At 38.8% G+C, this 18,365-nt stretch overlaps 1 protein-coding gene across 1 annotated transcript in view; it reads right to left on the bottom strand.

Annotated features, from left to right (window-relative positions):
* Nucleotides 1–5,201: 5,201 nt before the first annotated feature.
* LOC124711494 (serine/threonine-protein kinase SIK3) overlaps nt 5,202–18,365 on the bottom strand; it is a 523,642-nt gene continuing 510,478 nt past the window's right edge. The window contains exon 19 of the mRNA XM_047241604.1: nt 5,202–14,169. Within this exon, the coding sequence (XP_047097560.1) occupies nt 13,618–14,169 (552 nt within the window). The 3' untranslated portion in view covers nt 5,202–13,617. The remainder of the gene's footprint in view (nt 14,170–18,365) is intronic.

The following is an 18,365-nucleotide window of genomic DNA, read 5'->3' as shown; positions in this document are numbered from 1 at the left end:
GATGGAGTCAGGTGAAAGGTTTTGCAGGGGGCCTAAGGTTCTGAGGATTCCTTGAAGCTCCGCCTGGACATCGGGAATGGGGTTACCTTGGCAAACTTTGTATGTGGTGTTGTCTGAAAGCTGACGCAGTCCCTCAGCCACATACTCCCGACGATCAAGTACCACGGTCGTGGAACCCTTGTCCGCCGGAAGAATGACGATGGATCGGTCAGCCTTCAGATCACGGATAGCCTGGGCTTCAGCAGTGGTGATGTTGGGTGTAGGATTAAGGTTTTTTAAGAAGGATTGAGATGCAAGGCTGGAAGTCAGAAATTCCTGGAAGGTTTGGAGAGGGTGATTTTGAGGAAGAGGAGGTGGGTCCCGCTGTGACGGAGGACGGAACTGTTCCAGGCAGGGTTCAATTTGGATGGTGTCTTGAGGAGTCGGATCATTAGGAGTAGGATTAGGATCATTTTTCTTCGTGGCAAAGTGATACTTCCAGCAGAGAGTACGGGTGTAGGACAGTAAATCTTTGACGAGGGCTGTTTGGTTGAATCTGGGAGTGGGGCTGAAGGTGAGGCCTTTGGATAGGACAGAGGTTTCGGATTGGGAGAGAGGTTTGGAGGAAAGGTTAACTACTGAATTAGGGTGTTGTGGTTCCAGATTGTGTTGATCGGAATTTTGAGGTTTTGGAGGGAGTGGAGCTGGAAGTGGGAGATTGAGTAGATGGGAGAGACTGGGTTTGTGTGCAATGAGAGGAGGTTGAGGTTTGCTGGAAAGGTTGTGAAGGGTGAGTGAGTTGCCTTTCCGGAGGTGGGAAACCAGGAGATTGGATAGTTTTTTGAGGTGGAGGGTGGCATGCTGTTCTAATTTACGGTTGGCCTGTAGGAGGATGCTCTGAACAGCCGGTGTGGATGTGGGGGAGGAAAGATTAAGGACTTTTATTAAGGATAGGAGTTGACTGGTGTGTTCATTGGCTGAGTTGATGTGTAGGTAAAGGATTAGGTGGGTGAGGGCAATGGATTGTTCAGTTTGGAACTGGTATAGGGACTGATGGAAGGAAGGGTTGCAGCCAGAGATGGGAACTTTGAGTGTGAGGCCTTTGGGGGTAATGCCAACATATATATATATATATATATGGTTACAATAGAGGGAAACATTCCACGTAGGAAAAATACATCTAAAAACAAAGATGATGTGACTTACCAAATGAAAGTGCTGGCAGGTCGACAGAAACACAAACAAACACAAACATACACACAAAATTCAAGCTTTCGCAACGAACTGTTGCCTCATCAGGAAAGAGGGAAGCAGAGGGAAAGACGAAACCCACTTCTTTTCGTCTTTCCCTCTCCTTCCCTCTTTCCTGATGAGGCAACAGTTTGTTGCGAAAGCTTGAATTTTGTGTGTATGTTTGTGTGTCTGTCGACCTGCCAGCACTTTCATTTGGTAAGTCAAATCATCTTTGTTTATATATATATATATATATATATATATATATATATATATATATATATATATATATATATATATATATATAATAGAGGGAAACATTCCACGTAGGAAATATATATCTAAAAACAAAGATGATGTGACTTACCAAATGAAAGTGCTGGCAGGTCGACAGACACACAAACAAACACAAACATACACACAAAATTCAAGCTTTCGCAACAAACTGTTGCCTCATCAGGAAAGAGGGAAGGAGAGGGAAAGACGAAAGGATGTGGGTTTTAAGGGAGAGGGTAAGGAGTCATTCCAATCCCGGGAGCGGAAAGACTTACCTTAGGGGGAAAAAAGGACGGGTATACACTCGCACAAACACACATATCCATCCACACATATACAGACACAAGCAGACATATTTAAAGACAAAGAGTTTGGGCAGAGATGTCAGTCGAGGCAGAAGTGCAGAGGCAAAGATGTTGTTGAATGACAGGTGAGGTATGAGTGGCGGCAACTTGAAATTAGCGGAGATTGAGGCCTGGTGGATAACGGGAAGAGAGGATATATTGAAGAGCAAGTTCCCATCTCCGGAGTTCGGATAGGTTGGTGTTAGTGGGAAGTATCCAGATAACCCGGACGGTGTAACACTGTGCCAAGATGTGCTGGCCGTGCACCAAGGCATGTTTAGCCACAGGGTGATCCTCATTACCAACAAACACTGTCTGCCTGTGTCCATTCATGCGAATGGACAGTTTGTTGCTGGTCATTCCCACATAGAATGCGTCACAGTGTAGGCAGGTCAGTTGGTAGATCACGTGGGTGCTTTCACACGTGGCTCTGCCTTTGATCGTGTACACCTTCCGGGTTACAGGACTGGAGTAGGTGGTGGTGGGAGGGTGCATGGGACAGGTTTTACACCGGGGGCGGTTACAAGGGTAGGAGCCAGAGGGTAGGGAAGGTGGTTTGGGGATTTCATAGGGATGAACTAAGAGGTTACGAAGGTTAGGTGGACGGCGGAAAGACACTCTTGGTGGAGTGGGGAGGATTTCATGAAGGATGGATCTCATTTCTGGGCAGGATTTTAGGAAGTCGTATCCCTGCTGGAGAGCCACATTCAGAATCTGATCCAGTCCCGGAAAGTATCCTGTCACAAGTGGGGCACTTTTGTGGTTCTTCTGTGGGAGGTTCTGGGTTTGAGAGGATGAGGAAGTTGCTCTGGTTATTTGCTTCTGTACCAGGTCGGGAGGGTAGTTGCGGGATGCGAAAGCTGTTGTCAGGTTGTTGGTGTAATGCTTCAGGGATTCCGGACTGGAGCAGATTCGTTTGCCACGAAGACCTAGGCTGTAGGGAAGGGACCGTTTGATGTGGAATGGGTGGCAGCTGTCGTAATGGAGGTACTGTTGCTTGTTGGTGGGTTTGATGTGGACGGACGTGTGAAGTTGGCCATTGGACAGGTGGAGGTCAACATCAAGGAAAGTGGCATGGGATTTGGAGTAGGACCAGGTGAATCTGATGGAACCAAAGGAGTTGAGGTTGGAGAGGAAATTCTGGAGTTCTTCTTCACTGTGAGTCCCGATCATGAAGATGTCATCAATAAATCTGTACCAAACTTTGGGTTGGCAGGCCTGGGTAACCAAGAAGGCTTCCTCTAAGCGGCCCATGAATAGGTTGGCGTACGAAGGGGCCATCCTGGTACCCATGGCTGTTCCCTTTAATTGCTGGTATGTCTGGCCTTCAAAAGTGAAGAAGTTGTGGGTCAGGATGAAGCTGGCTAAGGTAATGAGGAAAGAGGTTTTAGGTAGGGTGGCAGGTGATCGGCGTGAAAGGAAGTGCTCCATCGCAGCGAGGCCCTGGACGTGCGGGATATTTGTGTATAAGGAAGTGGCATCAATGGTTACAAGGATGGTTTCTGGGGGTAACGGATTGGGTAAGGATTCCAGGCGTTCGAGAAAGTGGTTGGTGTCTTTGATGAAGGATGGGAGACTGCACGTAATGGGTTGAAGGTGTTGATCTACGCAGGCAGAGATACGTTCTGTGGGGGCTTGGTAACCAGCTACAATGGGATGGCCAGGATGATTGGGTTTGTGAATTTTAGGAAGAAGGTAGAAGGTGGGGTGCGGGGTGTCGGTGGGGTCAGGAGGTTGATGGAGTCAGGTGAAAGGTTTTGTAGGGGGCCTAAGGTTCTGAGGATTCCCTGAAGCTCTGCCTGGACATCAGGAATGGGATTACCTTGGCAAACTTTGTATGTGGTGTTGTCTGAAAGCTGACGCAGTCCCTCAGCCACATACTCCCGACGATCAAGTACCACGGTCGTGGAACCCTTGTCCGCCGGAAGAATGATGATGGACCGGTCAGCCTTCAGATCACGGATAGCCTGGGCTTCAGCAGTGGTGATGTTGGGAGTAGGATTAAGGTTTTTTAAGAAGGATTGAGAGGCAAGGCTGGAAGTCAGAAATTCCTGGAAGGTTTGGAGAGGGTGATTTTGAGGAAGAGGTGGTGGGTCCCGCTGTGACGGAGGACGGAACTGTTCCAGGCAGGGTTCAATTTGGATAGTGTCTTGGGGAGTTGGATCATTAGGGGTAGGATTAGGATCATTTTTCTTCGTGGCAAAGTGATACTTCCAGCAGAGAGTACGAGTGTAGGACAGTAAATCTTTGACGAGGGCTGTTTGGTTGAATCTGGGAGTGGGGCTGAAGGTGAGGCCTTTGGATAGGACAGAGGTTTCAGATTGGGAGAGAGGTTTGGAGGAAAGGTTAACTACTGAGTTAGGGTGTTGTGGTGCCAGATTGTGTTGCTTGGAATTTTGAGGTTTTGGAGGGAGTGGAGCTGGAAGTGGGAGACTGAGTAGATGGGAGAGACTGGGTTTGTGTGCAATGAGAGGTGGTTGAGGTTTGCTGGAAAGGTTGTGAAGGGTGAGTGAGTTGCCTTTCCGGAGGTGGGAAACCAGGAGATTGGATAGTTTTTTTAGGTGAAGGGTGGCATGCTGCTCTAATTTGCGGTTGGCCTGGAGGAGGATGCTCTGAATAGCCGGTGTGGATGTGGGAGAGGAAAGATTGAGTATATATATATAATGGAAGGAAACTAAGACAGACAAACACACACACAAAATTCAAGCTTTCGCAACAAACTGTTGCCTCATCAGGAAAGAGGGAAGGAGAGGGGAAGACGAAAGACGAAACCCACTTCCTTTCGTCTTCCCCTCTCCTTCCCTCTTTCCTGATGAGGCAACAGTTTGTTGCGAAAGCTTGAATTTTGTGTGTGTGTTTGTGTTTGTTTGTGTGTCTATCGACCTGCCAGCGCTTTTGTTCGATAAGTCACCTCATCTTTGTCCTCCACTACATTCATTACCACTATAGCGCTATTCTCACATACTCTGGTTGTTGTGTTCGGAAGTAATAAAAGAGAACATCAGTAACAATAAAAATTTGAGTTACGGCTGGAGGCACGTTCACGCTGCCTGAAGATTATGATGAATGACTGCATTAAATGGGAAATCCAGGTTCTGAACCCCGTCTGGCAAAAATGTTTGACACAGCATAAGCATTACATGACTGATGTGGCAGGTTTTCACTGACTTTCTCTTTTTTACAGTGTATTTTGACTTATTCAATATCACATCTTGTTTTCCCTCATGATGAGATTTATGAAATGTGATGGATGGAGAATTAATGAAAAGGTTTGTGTCAAACTATGCAGTCAGACTGCCCATATTGATTGCATGATGTACTTTCTCCATAATAAATTTGAAACCTTACGCACAATAATAAGTCAGCATCTGAAGCACCGGAAGTGTTCTTGGTATTTATTTGAGAATGGTAAAAATCACAGTCTTACCTTAGATTTACAGCACAAGCTTTAGTTATGTACAACTATACATAATTTTTACACATTATACTTCTATGAAAAACAATGTAGTTTGCTTTACACATCATCCTGTGTGGAGTAGCACACATATAATACATGTCAATCTAAGAAGACTATAACAAATATTAAGTCAATATGAATAAAATATAAGTAAGTGTCGCAAGTTTGTAATTAAAAGAGATCAATTGTCAGGAAACATTACCTATAATCTTACAAAAAGATTAACTTTTATTTACAAATCTATGATTCATTCAAAGTTGCTTGGAAAAAAAATGAATGAATTGCTTGCTGAAGATCTATTAAGATTGTCCTTGTAATACATTCAACCACCTCAAACGCACACAAAATTTACACAGATACTTACGTGTATGTATAACTAATTATAAATTATGCCTCGAATAAACACATGTGATGCTGCTAAATGTAAATACTGGCAATTTTGACTGTGTAGTTCAGTATCATAAACTTAGCTTTTATTTGTTCCTCACGAATAACATTATAGTGTACGTTTGATGTACTCTGTGCAAAAAGCTAAAAGAACTTCTAAATGAAAAGGCATAGATCTTGTGCTTCTTAAATCACAATTAGTTACTTAATACTTTGTTATTAATATACATCTACATTTAAAAGATAACATTCTATTCTTTTTTTAATAAATGAAGGCCAATTTATGTAGATGTGATGCTTGCATAAGAGAAGGGCAGTAGCGTTCTCACATTAAATCAGTTCACACTTCAACATAATGAAAGCAAATTATTGTCTCATCATGACAGCAGCTACATGTACAGACAATAATTTCAAAAAGTGTGCACAACAGCATGTGTGGACAGACTTACTATAGTATTAAGACATTACAAATACTATATTCGTAGGGAATATCAGTAACTTTCCATTGAGAAAATAATTTTGTTCTTATCCGTGAGTGTACTTGTCTGTTTAACTTTACTTCATTAACCAAGCATTGGCATAATACAAAAACATACCTGCAGTAGGAACTTAACAATTTGACCAAGATTGCTTTTCTAATTATAGTAGGTCAGTACTCATAGAAAGTAATGTATGTGCCCTTAAAAATTGTGAGAAACATTTCCAAAATAGCTACCCACTAGAGTTGGTGACTGCAGTAACCTGGTCTTTTATACAGTGTCTGCTAAACTTGATGGCAGAACATGATAGTTGCTGTACTCTGTTTTGTTGTACTAGGTCATATGATGGGTGAGGTGGGGATCTAAAAAATATGTGTGTTGGTTCCCACATGTCATGTTCGTTATTTATCAGTACCCAATATTTTTTATTTAAGAAAAGTATTTTTAAGAGGCAGTGGATGGATAAGTTACTGATACCTCCACAGGTTGCTTATAGATTTAATACTGAAACACTTAAAAGGTCCTTCTTAATGCTGCAACTAAACTACTAACAATGCTAGCCAATTTAACATATGAAGCTCAAACTATTTTTGAATGCATTGTCATCTTCAGGTAATGAGGCACAGAGTGTAATAACAAATATCTAAATTTTAGAAAATTAAATATACAATTTTAATGCACACAAAAAGAAATAATTAATTCTGTACACTTACATACATTACATACATACATACATACATACATACATACATATACACAAAACTAAAGTACAAGATTTCCTTTTATGTTTTTAAGAGAACATTGTAAACACAAAAAACAGTTTTGACTAACCATTTTTAAAATGGCTATTAGAATTAAGAAATCCTATTTAGAGGGTAAAAGTACCAAACCACATTATTTAATGCCAATATCTAAAAAATGATAATCAACATCTTGCGACTTTAGAGTTTTGCTTGTGTTATTGATACAAAATAATCCTGTACACTGTTACAAAATAATTAGGAAATAGAAAAAGGAAAACAGGAGGAAAAATTTTAGTTATCTAGGAACATATTCAACAAGATGTCAGCTATCACAATTTAGGGATATCACCAGTGTGTAATGCAAACACAATTGTAACTGAAGGAAAAACCTATCTTCATTCACTTAACAGATGAAGTGGCAAGTAAACACAGGACACTGACACAATGATAGTGTTTGTACAGCAAGTGCATTAATGCTAACATCACCTGCAACACAAGGGGCAGCTGGCCCCTTGAACTGCAGTTGATATTCCACTCTGGGTATTCTATTGTCACTTACAGACAAAATTTCCATTAAAATAGTATTTTAACATATTTATTCACTTAACAATCAGTCACATTCAGAGCTGAAGAAACAAACTACAGCTATTTACCAATACACAATAAAAATAAAATAAAAATGATATGCTCACAAACATTTTAACATTACATTTTTACTTGTGCGTTTTGCAAAAACTGTACTTACAAGTACTAAAATTTATTTGCCCAAACTGTCACTTCAGACCATTAATCAAAGCATGAATTTGCAACACAAGAACTAAACAAACTCCAGAACAAAGTAACTGTGTCAAAATTTAAAAATAAAACATGAACTACAATGTAAAATAAAATTCAGTTAATTTATATAAGAACAGTCACTATATAGCTAACCAACAGTACATCTTAAATTAACTGGTGCATGTACAGGTACTGTTACATTAAATGTTGGCGTTTTCTGTGTGAAAGTGTAGGAAGGAGGTAGAAATGCTTTTACTCTTACTTCAATGGAATAAATGTTTATCCACAGCAATTAAAAAAAAGTTTGGATTTTGAAAGTGTTTTCTCTAATATGTCTAGTAACAATAAAAGAAACAACAAGTTACTTCCAAGATTGCTACAGACACACATTTCAGCACACCAAAGTGATGTTTCAGGAACTGTAATAAAACCTCAGTCTTACAAGCCAAAGACATGATGAACATGTTTGAAAACAAAATGGAAGGGAGATGAGGAGACCTACAGCATTCTTATCTTGAAATAAGTTATCAGTGCTTTAACACAAATTCTCCAGTCATATAGCTCTGCAACTTTATGAGCCTTCAAACTAGTACAGAGCTTTGCCAGTCACGCACTGTATGGCATCGCAGCTACTGAAATCCTGTAGCCTGCAAATTCAAAATAATCTTGAAAGTTATCTGAATGTGAATCAATACTAGTTAACGCTTGCTGTCTGATGAAAAAAATTATTACACCCAACAATGTAATTTATACATCTGTTTGATTTGGATTAATTATCCAGTAACATTTTAATGACATCATGCTAATTACAACATGAGTTGTTACATGCTTCATCACACGCAATTACGATATAAAATCAAAATAAAATAAAATAGAGCTTTCTATGCATCATCAAATTTTACCAGCACTAGATGAATATCTCAAAAACTATTTCTTTTAATTAATGACTGAAAGTTACATGAAACCTCAAGTACCAAAGTCAGACCCAATGCGACAATACAAAAATCTGGAACTGGAAGCGAATCAGAATTCTTTCCATGTATTATACTTTTAAAACACATGGAAATACATCATCATTTGCTAATGTTATGTTTCCTATCATGCAGCTATGATATATAATACTAGAAACTGTGTCATTCATAATCACAACTGCTAGAAGTATATTATACTGATTAAAATTTCTGAGAGTGGTCAAAGGTACAAATATCTTGATTTTTTTGAAGACAGTTATTATTGTGTACTAAAACAAGAGTTCTGTGGTATTAAAATTATTTTTTGCTGTGGATAATGATAAGCACAAAGTAAATAATTGCCAAACTTCTTATTAAGGCACTGTTTCAAGAATAAGAACATACTCATCTGCCTGCTATATTGACATAAATTTAAAATCTCATTCTGCTGTAACCACAGATGTTATACGTCTTATTAGATAAGAGTAGAAAATATGCTCAACTGACTGGCATTGTAGAAATACACCTCTAAAACTGTGTTAATGCGCTGTCTGTTACTTCTGTATTATGATTCGTACCACTATATTACATGTGAAAAACTGAACAGAAGAATAATGAAGATATACACAGTTACAGTATAGATTTGATTAAAACAGTGGGCATAAAGACATACAAAAATATTTTTCAGAAACATAAACAACTCAAAACACGGACTACTTACAATATTTGACATTAAATATATCCACATTAACTCAAATATAGAAGACTAATTTTGTAAGTTACAAAATTCATCCAGTACACACATTTATATTTTAATCTCCTAAAGCAGCATACAAAGGCACTCAAGAAGTTCTCATACTGTGAAAATTGTTCCACAGTTAAAATAAAGTATTCTCAGGTTTGCTCAAACCCACCAATTCACAAAAAGTAGTAGTACTGTAGTCTTATTAAGCTAAAGCTGAAACTACAGGTGAGTATACCAAGTAACTGAACTTGACTCCCTCATTAAAATATTTCATTTTTAAGACATTACAGAGGTGGCACAGGGAACATTATTAAGGAGGTCAAATAAACCAGAACTCCATCTCAATTTTGTAAATGGAAGCAGACAAGATGAAGGAGTTAATACAAGTACAGTCGATCCATAAAAAGAACATTGGCTGTTTGGCATGGTTTTTAAGGTCAGCTTCTAATGAAAATAGTTCAAATGTGTATGTTTTAGTTTTACGACATTTCCATGTTTTAAGTTTTTGAGTTGGCATAAGATACTTTTATTTTACAAACAGTCAACAGCAGTACGATTGTACTGAAAACACATAATGTACAATTAAACAATTTGTCAACATTCCACATTATTCGACTGTAAAATGTCAAAACTTTTTCACCCTATTTTTTATAGCATGCACATTTCCATGCTGTATAGCAGGTGAGTGCTAACCTCAGTGTGGATCCAAAAGCTTTGTTCTATGTTGCAACACTAGTGCAGTGAAGCACAAGGAAATCAGCTGATCTTGATATATAATCATCATTATTTTGTGTTGTCTCGGTGAACATACTGCACGCTTATGTGTGTTGTTCAGACATGTTTGTATCAGATAAGTTTACAAGTGAAGTTTACATTTCATAAGTTATAGTATTTGACAAGTATTTTACAGTTTGATGTCCTCCCACATTGATGGTCCATTTTTCTACTTATAAAGAAATATTTAAATTTTGTTTTTTCTTATGTGTTACGCATACATTACGTACCCTAGTATCAACTTTTAAATTAATGTAACAACTAAACTGAGCTGTGGGAAGTCGTAAACTAACAAGAGTACTATATCAAAAAAACAGCTTTCCATGAGTTTAGCTGACTTGGCAGCAAGGGGACTACAGCTGCAATGAACAAATTTGCTCCAGATGAATCCAAAATGCCCAAAATAAAAATAAGTATAGCAATAATGGAAATCCTACAGATACTTGTTGTTGGCAATAAGTTATACACATATTTACTGTCAGAAATGTAGATATTATTGCCCCTAAATACACAAGGCAAATAATACTGGTAGGAACACGTAAACAGTGTAAAAAGCAAAGGAAGACAAAGAGAAAGAATAACTATTTAGCAGCACAAAAATGATATAACACTACGATTGTGATTCTCTCCAACACAAAACTAATGTCAGGTTACCTAAATTACCGTAACAGAGTTGATTACTACAGGACATCTGTTGCCACAGTTCAGATGTAGGTTTTACTTGTGCCACAATGTGATTTTCATAGTGCACGGCTCGCCAGTATTTAGGATTGGCAGGCAACACTTCAGTACTGTCGAGAAACGCAATAAGAAGAAACAAATCTATACCTAGTTTTCTGAGCTGTTCATCCTCACATCAGGTGTCCCCCTCACATCCTGCCTCTTCTTCCTAACCTTCCAAAACACAACCCTCTTTTCTTTCCTCTTAGTTTGATTTTGTCTGTCAGCAGCATCAGAAATTCACCTTCTCAGGGCAAGTACTAGTCAGTTGTACTGTTTCCTCATAACTCTACGGTTTCCTCAAACGAATTCTCCGTACAATACAATTTTAGCATGTCTTGCCTAGTCTAATGCTCAAAATGACAACAAATGAGCTCTCATCCAAGTCCAGTTTCAGACCTACAACTAAGTAGTGTTGGCTGTGACAGACAGCTGTTATTAACAATATTATGAAAATGATAGATTGTTACTCACCATATAGCAGAGATGCTGAGTTGCAGATAGGCACAACAAAAAGACTGTTAGGAAAGTAAGCTTTCAGCCAAAAGGCCTTCTAAATTTGGAAAAATTGGCTGAAAGCTTATTTGTCTAACAGTCTTTTTGTTGTGCTCATCTGCGACTCTACATCTCTGCCATATGATGCATAGCAATCTATCCTTTTCAAAATATTGTCATCATTCCATACTGAATTTTCCACTGTTTGACAACTGTTATTAAGATGAGCACAGGATTCAGTCAATTATCAAATATTCCAGTTCTGAGGAGACCTACGTAGAAGTTATCAAGAAGAATGAATGTGAAATTTTGGGCTGCTTTATGAGCTTTCCACAACTGAAACATCAGAGAACATTCATTGTAACTCAGAGGCACTTTAATAACTGTAATAATAAAATGAATTCATCGTAAACAAAAAAGCTCATTCAGCACATACAGGTTTGATCATACTTTGCCCATACCATTACCCTCTATGTTTTATAGATGTATGTATGAACTAATGTGAGCAGTTTCCACACACAATCCTGATAACTATCTTTCTTACACCACAAATGCCAATCAGCAGGCAGTATGTGATGGCATTGGACAAATTTGGTAAAAATGGACTCTCACATAACTGTTAGGACTTATGACAAGTTAAGGGAAGTCAAAATGTGTGTACTGAATCTATAGAACACAATAATGTTGTTTTCAAGGTAAAAGAAGATACATAAATGAAATATCTATAGTACAATACAATAAAACTTCATTAACAACAAGAAATATAATTTCCCATAAACTCCTTTATAATATGATGTAGATAAAAGTATTTTGAAGGTTCATGCAGAAGAAATTAATGGAATGCCATAAAATCACCTGTCAGGGATAACGTCATTGAATCAACTCCTTGAGGAGTGGTTTTTCTTCCTGATGTGAACAATGCCTTTTAACAAAAATGACACACACACACACACACACACACACACACACACACACACACACACACACACAATACTATTGAAAGTAACACTTACAACAAGGTGATGCTACTAAAAAAGGCTTTCTCACTTTTCCAAAAAAGGAAAAAAGTCCTTATCCATCATTCTCTAAGTCACATTCCATAACTCATACAAGAGTAAAATTCAGGACCATAGTGATGTAGAAATTATTCATTTCCCACAAATAATATAGTGGCATTTTCACAGAAAAAAGTAATTCATTGACGTCCCAGACAATGAAACTTCAAGAATGTCCAACACAATAACATTGCACAGAGTTCTGACAGTGCTTGTGAGCAAACTGGTGTTATTTCTGCAGATAACACATCCATAAGCAGAGGCTCACTGCAATACATACACAGATCTCCTTTATGACACTCGCTAACAGAACCTTGTTTCAAATGTGCATAAAATGCTACATTATCAACAGCATCTGCCTGTGACAGTGGTACTGATTCCTAGGAACAGTTTTACTGCTGTGTGTTAGGATATGAGTAACCTCATTTTTGTCAGAAAGATGTGGATCATCATTCTTTAATAACAGACACTGTTGTTTTTAAGGACAAGTAAATTTGCCATTGTCAAAGATAAGCAATTGCTTGGTGGACAAGTCATAGACTTAACAAGAGTAAGTAGTTTTTTATGCAAATGTTTCTTTAAACTGAACATGTATAACACTCATCTTCTGTCAGAACTTCTGCCATTCATAGCTTATGAAGTATGTAAGTCTTTAATAATCATTTATTCTATCACAATGACTGACAGTACTATACTTCCACTTAGGGCATTAGGGAATATCACTGTCAAAGTATCACTCAATTACGTCTTTTTGGCTGAATGGGCACTCCAGACAATAAATCTATGTCTTTAGTGTCTACTCTGACATCCCAGCTACTAAGCAAGTAGAAAGGCACATTAAATGAAATATTTTTACGATATAGAATTAAAAGTGGTAGAAAATACATTCCCGTGTAGGGCACGTCAATAAATATGTGCACATGCTCTCGCAAATTTTGACACTGGTCAAGAAATTACTTGCAGTTCACATGTATTACATATCAGAATAACTATTCAAAAGAGAAGACACATTAATTCTGTACCAAAAATAAGAATCACTTTTTGACAATACTGGCTCCATTACATGAAACTGCCATTAAATGTACATCTGGCACTCACGAAAGCACATTTCTAGTGCTCGTGGAATTTCTCTTTAGTGACAGCAGAGGTATTAGCATCTGAATCATACCTCGAGAGACTCGTCACAGAACTGAAACGCAACCTTCAGACAGACATGCAAGACACCAGTTCCTGGCACAGCTGGCTGTACTGTAAGTGGTCACCGGATATTCTACGCATTTTCAGACCCTTAGACTCACAACCAAACACCCTCAGCTCAATCTGCACACCGCCCGGGTACTCCAGGGCGAGTCCACCACCACCGCCATCATCATCACATCCGTCCGTCGAGCCCCACTCGCCTCCGTATGCAAAGCTCGACGGAGGTGCGCGCGTGTCTATAATACTCTTGACCAGACCGAGAATATCTGCTGCATCGAGTCGTGAACAAAAATCCGACAGTGCCACCTCGAATGATCCGCTAGATGTCTTTTGCAGCTCAGAAGCAACGACACCATCCTGAGGTGACGGAGGTGAAGAAGGTGGCGACGTCACTTCAAGGTCCACCCCCGAAGGTGGCGGGAATGTGTGATGCAGCGAAGGGTGATTCCTGGCATACTGCTCCCGCCGAATCTCGCCAGTCGTGACTGTCGGAAGGCGCTGGCGTCCAATTCCTCGGACTATGGACGGGCGGCCGGGATCACACGGGCCGGGTATCTGTAAAATAATTCCAGATTACTACAAATCACGCAGGTATAAAGTAAAGCTGTCATTGACCTGAAGGTTGATATGAGCACTCCATCAGTTTACTAGGCACGGTCCTATCAGAAGGAGTAGGCAGAAGGCTCCGTCCGACACTCAAACTGAATTACCCAGCTAATTACTCCAATGTTGACCAGAGATTGAACCCGAGACCTTCAGATCTATTAAAAAACTAGAAACCCACCTCGATTGTGAAAAAAAGCACCTAGTGTTAACCTAGGTTTCGGCGTAGATAACTACACCTTCTACGCCGAAACCTAGGTTAACACTAGGTGCTTTTTTCGCAATCAAGGTGGGTTTCTAGTTTTTTAATGTATTAACCAACGATTGCTGACGCACTGCGATGTTGAAGGTTCTTAACTTCAGATCTGTAGTCTGATGCTTTACCACTGAGCCATTGAGGGGTCAATATAACGTAAAAGCAGCAAAACTTAAAAAGTTCCTGTGCCATGCATTAATTAATATTTAATAACAATTACTATGGTGCATTAAATGCCTTATACTGTTCAATGGTACACCACACCATGAACCTCAAAATTAATTGTATTCATGACCAACTGCATCACATTTCCTCTTCCCTCCCATTGCACTATGGCATTTATCCACTACATATGCCCACTGTATGTGTGTTTGCTCCATTCTTCGACCTTTGTATTGTATACTTTATATATAAGGTTCCTTGAAAAAATAATGCAAATTTTTATTTTTGTATCATTATAGTATTGTTTTGGACCACAAATTCAAGAACAAGAAGAAAGTTGAGTAAGTGCGCTATCATAGTGCAAATGCCATGAATTGTTTCATGAAAACTCTGGGTGGTCTTTACAGTTTGCTTTACACAACTGGCATTCAACTTTTAAGTAGTAATTTTTATTGATTGTTCAATCTTTTGGCAAGAACTCATGATGCACTATGGTGTTAAATTTACAGAACTTAGTGAGAGTAGCCACCACATGTGACCACACTTGTCAAGCATTTCTCAGTCTCTGTGGCCCCAAATGCTTCCACCAGAATGACTGACCCTTAAATTTGGCATCATCTTTAAATCCACTTTTCATCACCTCTTATGACACATTTCAGTAGTTTTGCTTCACTGTTGGCTTCATCTAGCAATTCCTGAGCAACTTGCATTTCCCACTTTTTTACTAGTTCACAATTTTGGGAAAAATTTTGCTATCTCACATTTAATACCTAAAACATCCTAAAAATTAGATGGCCTGATGCACTGACAACACCAGTAGCTTCTTTGATAGTGATTCAGTGATTCTTCATAATAATTTCTTTTATATTTTCCACAATTTCATCAGTTGATTATGTGCAAGGCCATTCAGGGCAGTAGTAACTTTCAATATCTTCACAGCCTTCTTAAAAATATTTACACAATTCATAAATCCTCGTTTTCTCATAGATATATTTAGAATTCTAAAACCTTGCTGCACATTATTCCATTTCTTTTTTGTAAAATTTATATAAATTCTCCAATGAATGTTTATACAAAATAAATAATCACCTACACTACCCATTCCCTTATTTTACATACGGGAAAGGGAAGCGGGTTTTTGCGATTTCGTACATTTTATTAGTATGATTTACATGTTTATTTCATTGTTCTGTTGGTAAACCTGTCTGAAACGTGACTTTACACTGTCAGCCATATCAGATATTTAGTCTGTGGTCAAGTGTCAAAGTAATTACATTCATTTTTTTTTTAATAAGGGAAAGAGAACCATTCACTCACCTACAGCAGACTGATGTGTGGTGTACAGACAAAAGTGACAGCAGTGGCAGCAGTACACACACGCATGAAAGATGGTTATAACGGTTGAAGTGGAAGGAAGGGGGGTGAAGGAAAAGGCCTGGAGAGGTCTAGCAAAAGGGGTAGATTTCAGAAAAGTCACCCAGAACCATGGGTCACGGGAGACACTGGATGAGATGAGAAGAAAAGACGGATTGTTGGGGACTGTATCAGATGAGATATGAAAACCTGAGAGCTTAAAGGTGGAAGACAGAGTAATATGCAAGACAGAGATTACTGCTAAAACATTGTGTAAGAGTTAATATGAGAGTAATATACAAGACAGAGATTACTGCTAAAACATTGTGTAAGAGTTAATATGAGTGAAAAGGTAAGTGCACTGTACATATCAGAGGTGGGAGGAGGGTGGCGAAAAATAGACAGATAAGAAAATGAAAGATGTAGAAAACTAAAACACAGAGAAGAAAGAAGTAGTTATTGTGAAGGAATGCTGAGACGGAAGAAATTAACATAAATTAAGGCTAGGTGCTTGGCAAGAAGCAAGGACATGTTGTAACGCTGGTTCCCACCTATGGAGTTCTGAGAAACTGGTGTCTGGGGGAAGAATCCAGATGACGCCTGTGGTGAAACAGGCACCGAGGTCATGATTGTCATGTTGTAAAGCATGCTCTGCAACAGGTTACTGTGTGTTGCCAGTATACACCCTCAGCCTATGCCCATTCATCCTAACTGATAATTTGGTTGTAGTCGTGCCGATGTGAAAGGCCAAACAGCTCGTATATGATGCGTTGTTTCACAGGTGGCTCTCCCTTTGATCATATACTTTTTGCCAGTTATAGGGTTGTTATAGGTGGTGGTAGGAGGGTGTGTAGCGCAAGTCTTGCAGTGGGGATGGTCACAGGGGTAGGAGCCATAGGGTAGGGAGACGGGTGCAGGAGAAGGATGAATATTGCGGAGATTGGGAGGGCTATACAAATCTATTCTAGGTGCGGTACACAAAATCTCAGACAGAGTGCATCTCATTTCAGGGCATGATTTTAGGAAGTCACAGGCCTTGTCGAATTAGCTGATTAATACATTTCAGACCAGGATAATACTGAATGACCAGTGGTGAGCTCCGAAGCCATTTTTTTGGAGAGATCAGCAGTACCAGGTTTGGATGTGATGGTCCAGGAAATCTGCTTTTGAACTAAGCTGATGGGGTAATTACATCCAGTGAAAGCTGATGTGAGAATGGTGGTGTGTTGCTGCTAAGAGTCTGCATCCGAACAAATGCGTTTGCCTCAAATGCGAAGGCTGTATAAAATTCAATTACATAATTCTATGTGCCACCCATCAGTCTACTACAGGTGAGTGGTTATCTTTCACTTATTTGGTAAAATGAAGGTAATGTCTTTGATAGTTGATAACAAACTATCAGATACAGCTAATAAAGTGAACTTTCTTTTCAGGCATGTTTACCAACAGAAAAATGAAAAAACATGCAAATTGCACTAATAAACCACACACAAAAAAACAAAAACCCTGATACTTTCTGAATACACCTCAAAGACCGCAGCCTCACCATTGGCACACACAGAAAATGTAGTGACACAGATGAGTATCATGGCAATTAGTACAAATTATAAACCATGCAGTGTTCCTCTTATCTTGCACAATGGGAGAGTGAGCTTTTCAGAAAACCCATTAAATTCACATAAATATTCATAACACGCTGCTGTATGACTGCATGTCATATTACAACAGGTTTTGGTATTAGAGCATCAGTGTGCTCGCTTTATGAACAGGGAAAATGTTGAAATTACAACAGTGCATCACATCATGTTATGTAAAATCATTGTTACTAATAGGACAAATGGTTATGTTTCATAAGGTCAATAAAGGGCTGGACTGAGATTTATTCCAACCTGATACTGTTTTCAATTACCTAAAAGATCTTAAAAACTAGAGCTTTCTAAATAATTTTTCTTAGGTTATAAGAAGTCCGTAATTGTTTTACTTCACTTGCTGTAGTCTTTGGTTATTAGGACAAGTGTGAACTATTCTTACACATATCAAACTTTCCTTTAGACAGACTTTATTAGTTTGTCTTCCTTTGCATCAGGATGTTATGAACTTATTATGTACTTTAACATGAGGTCACATCAAATAAATTTCTCAGTGTATTGATTTTAAATCATACAAATAGGATGTGTGCATTTTTCATAAAATCTATTTGTATTTAGTTGTCCATCCATCTAGTTGTCAACTTCAGAATACAAATAATATCCCTGATACATACTCAGTTGCCTTTAGATGATATGGCCAAAATATGTTAACTCCAACCAGCTACAAATACGTTAAATATTTATTGGTTGTATTATATATTAAAATCCATACATCTGATGTAATGTTC

Source organism: Schistocerca piceifrons, chromosome 8 (genome assembly GCF_021461385.2).
Source record: "Schistocerca piceifrons isolate TAMUIC-IGC-003096 chromosome 8, iqSchPice1.1, whole genome shotgun sequence".
NCBI lineage: Eukaryota > Metazoa > Arthropoda > Insecta > Orthoptera > Acrididae > Schistocerca > Schistocerca piceifrons.
Note: the sequence above shows the minus strand (reverse complement) of the source record. Positions and strands in the feature narration are given on the sequence as shown.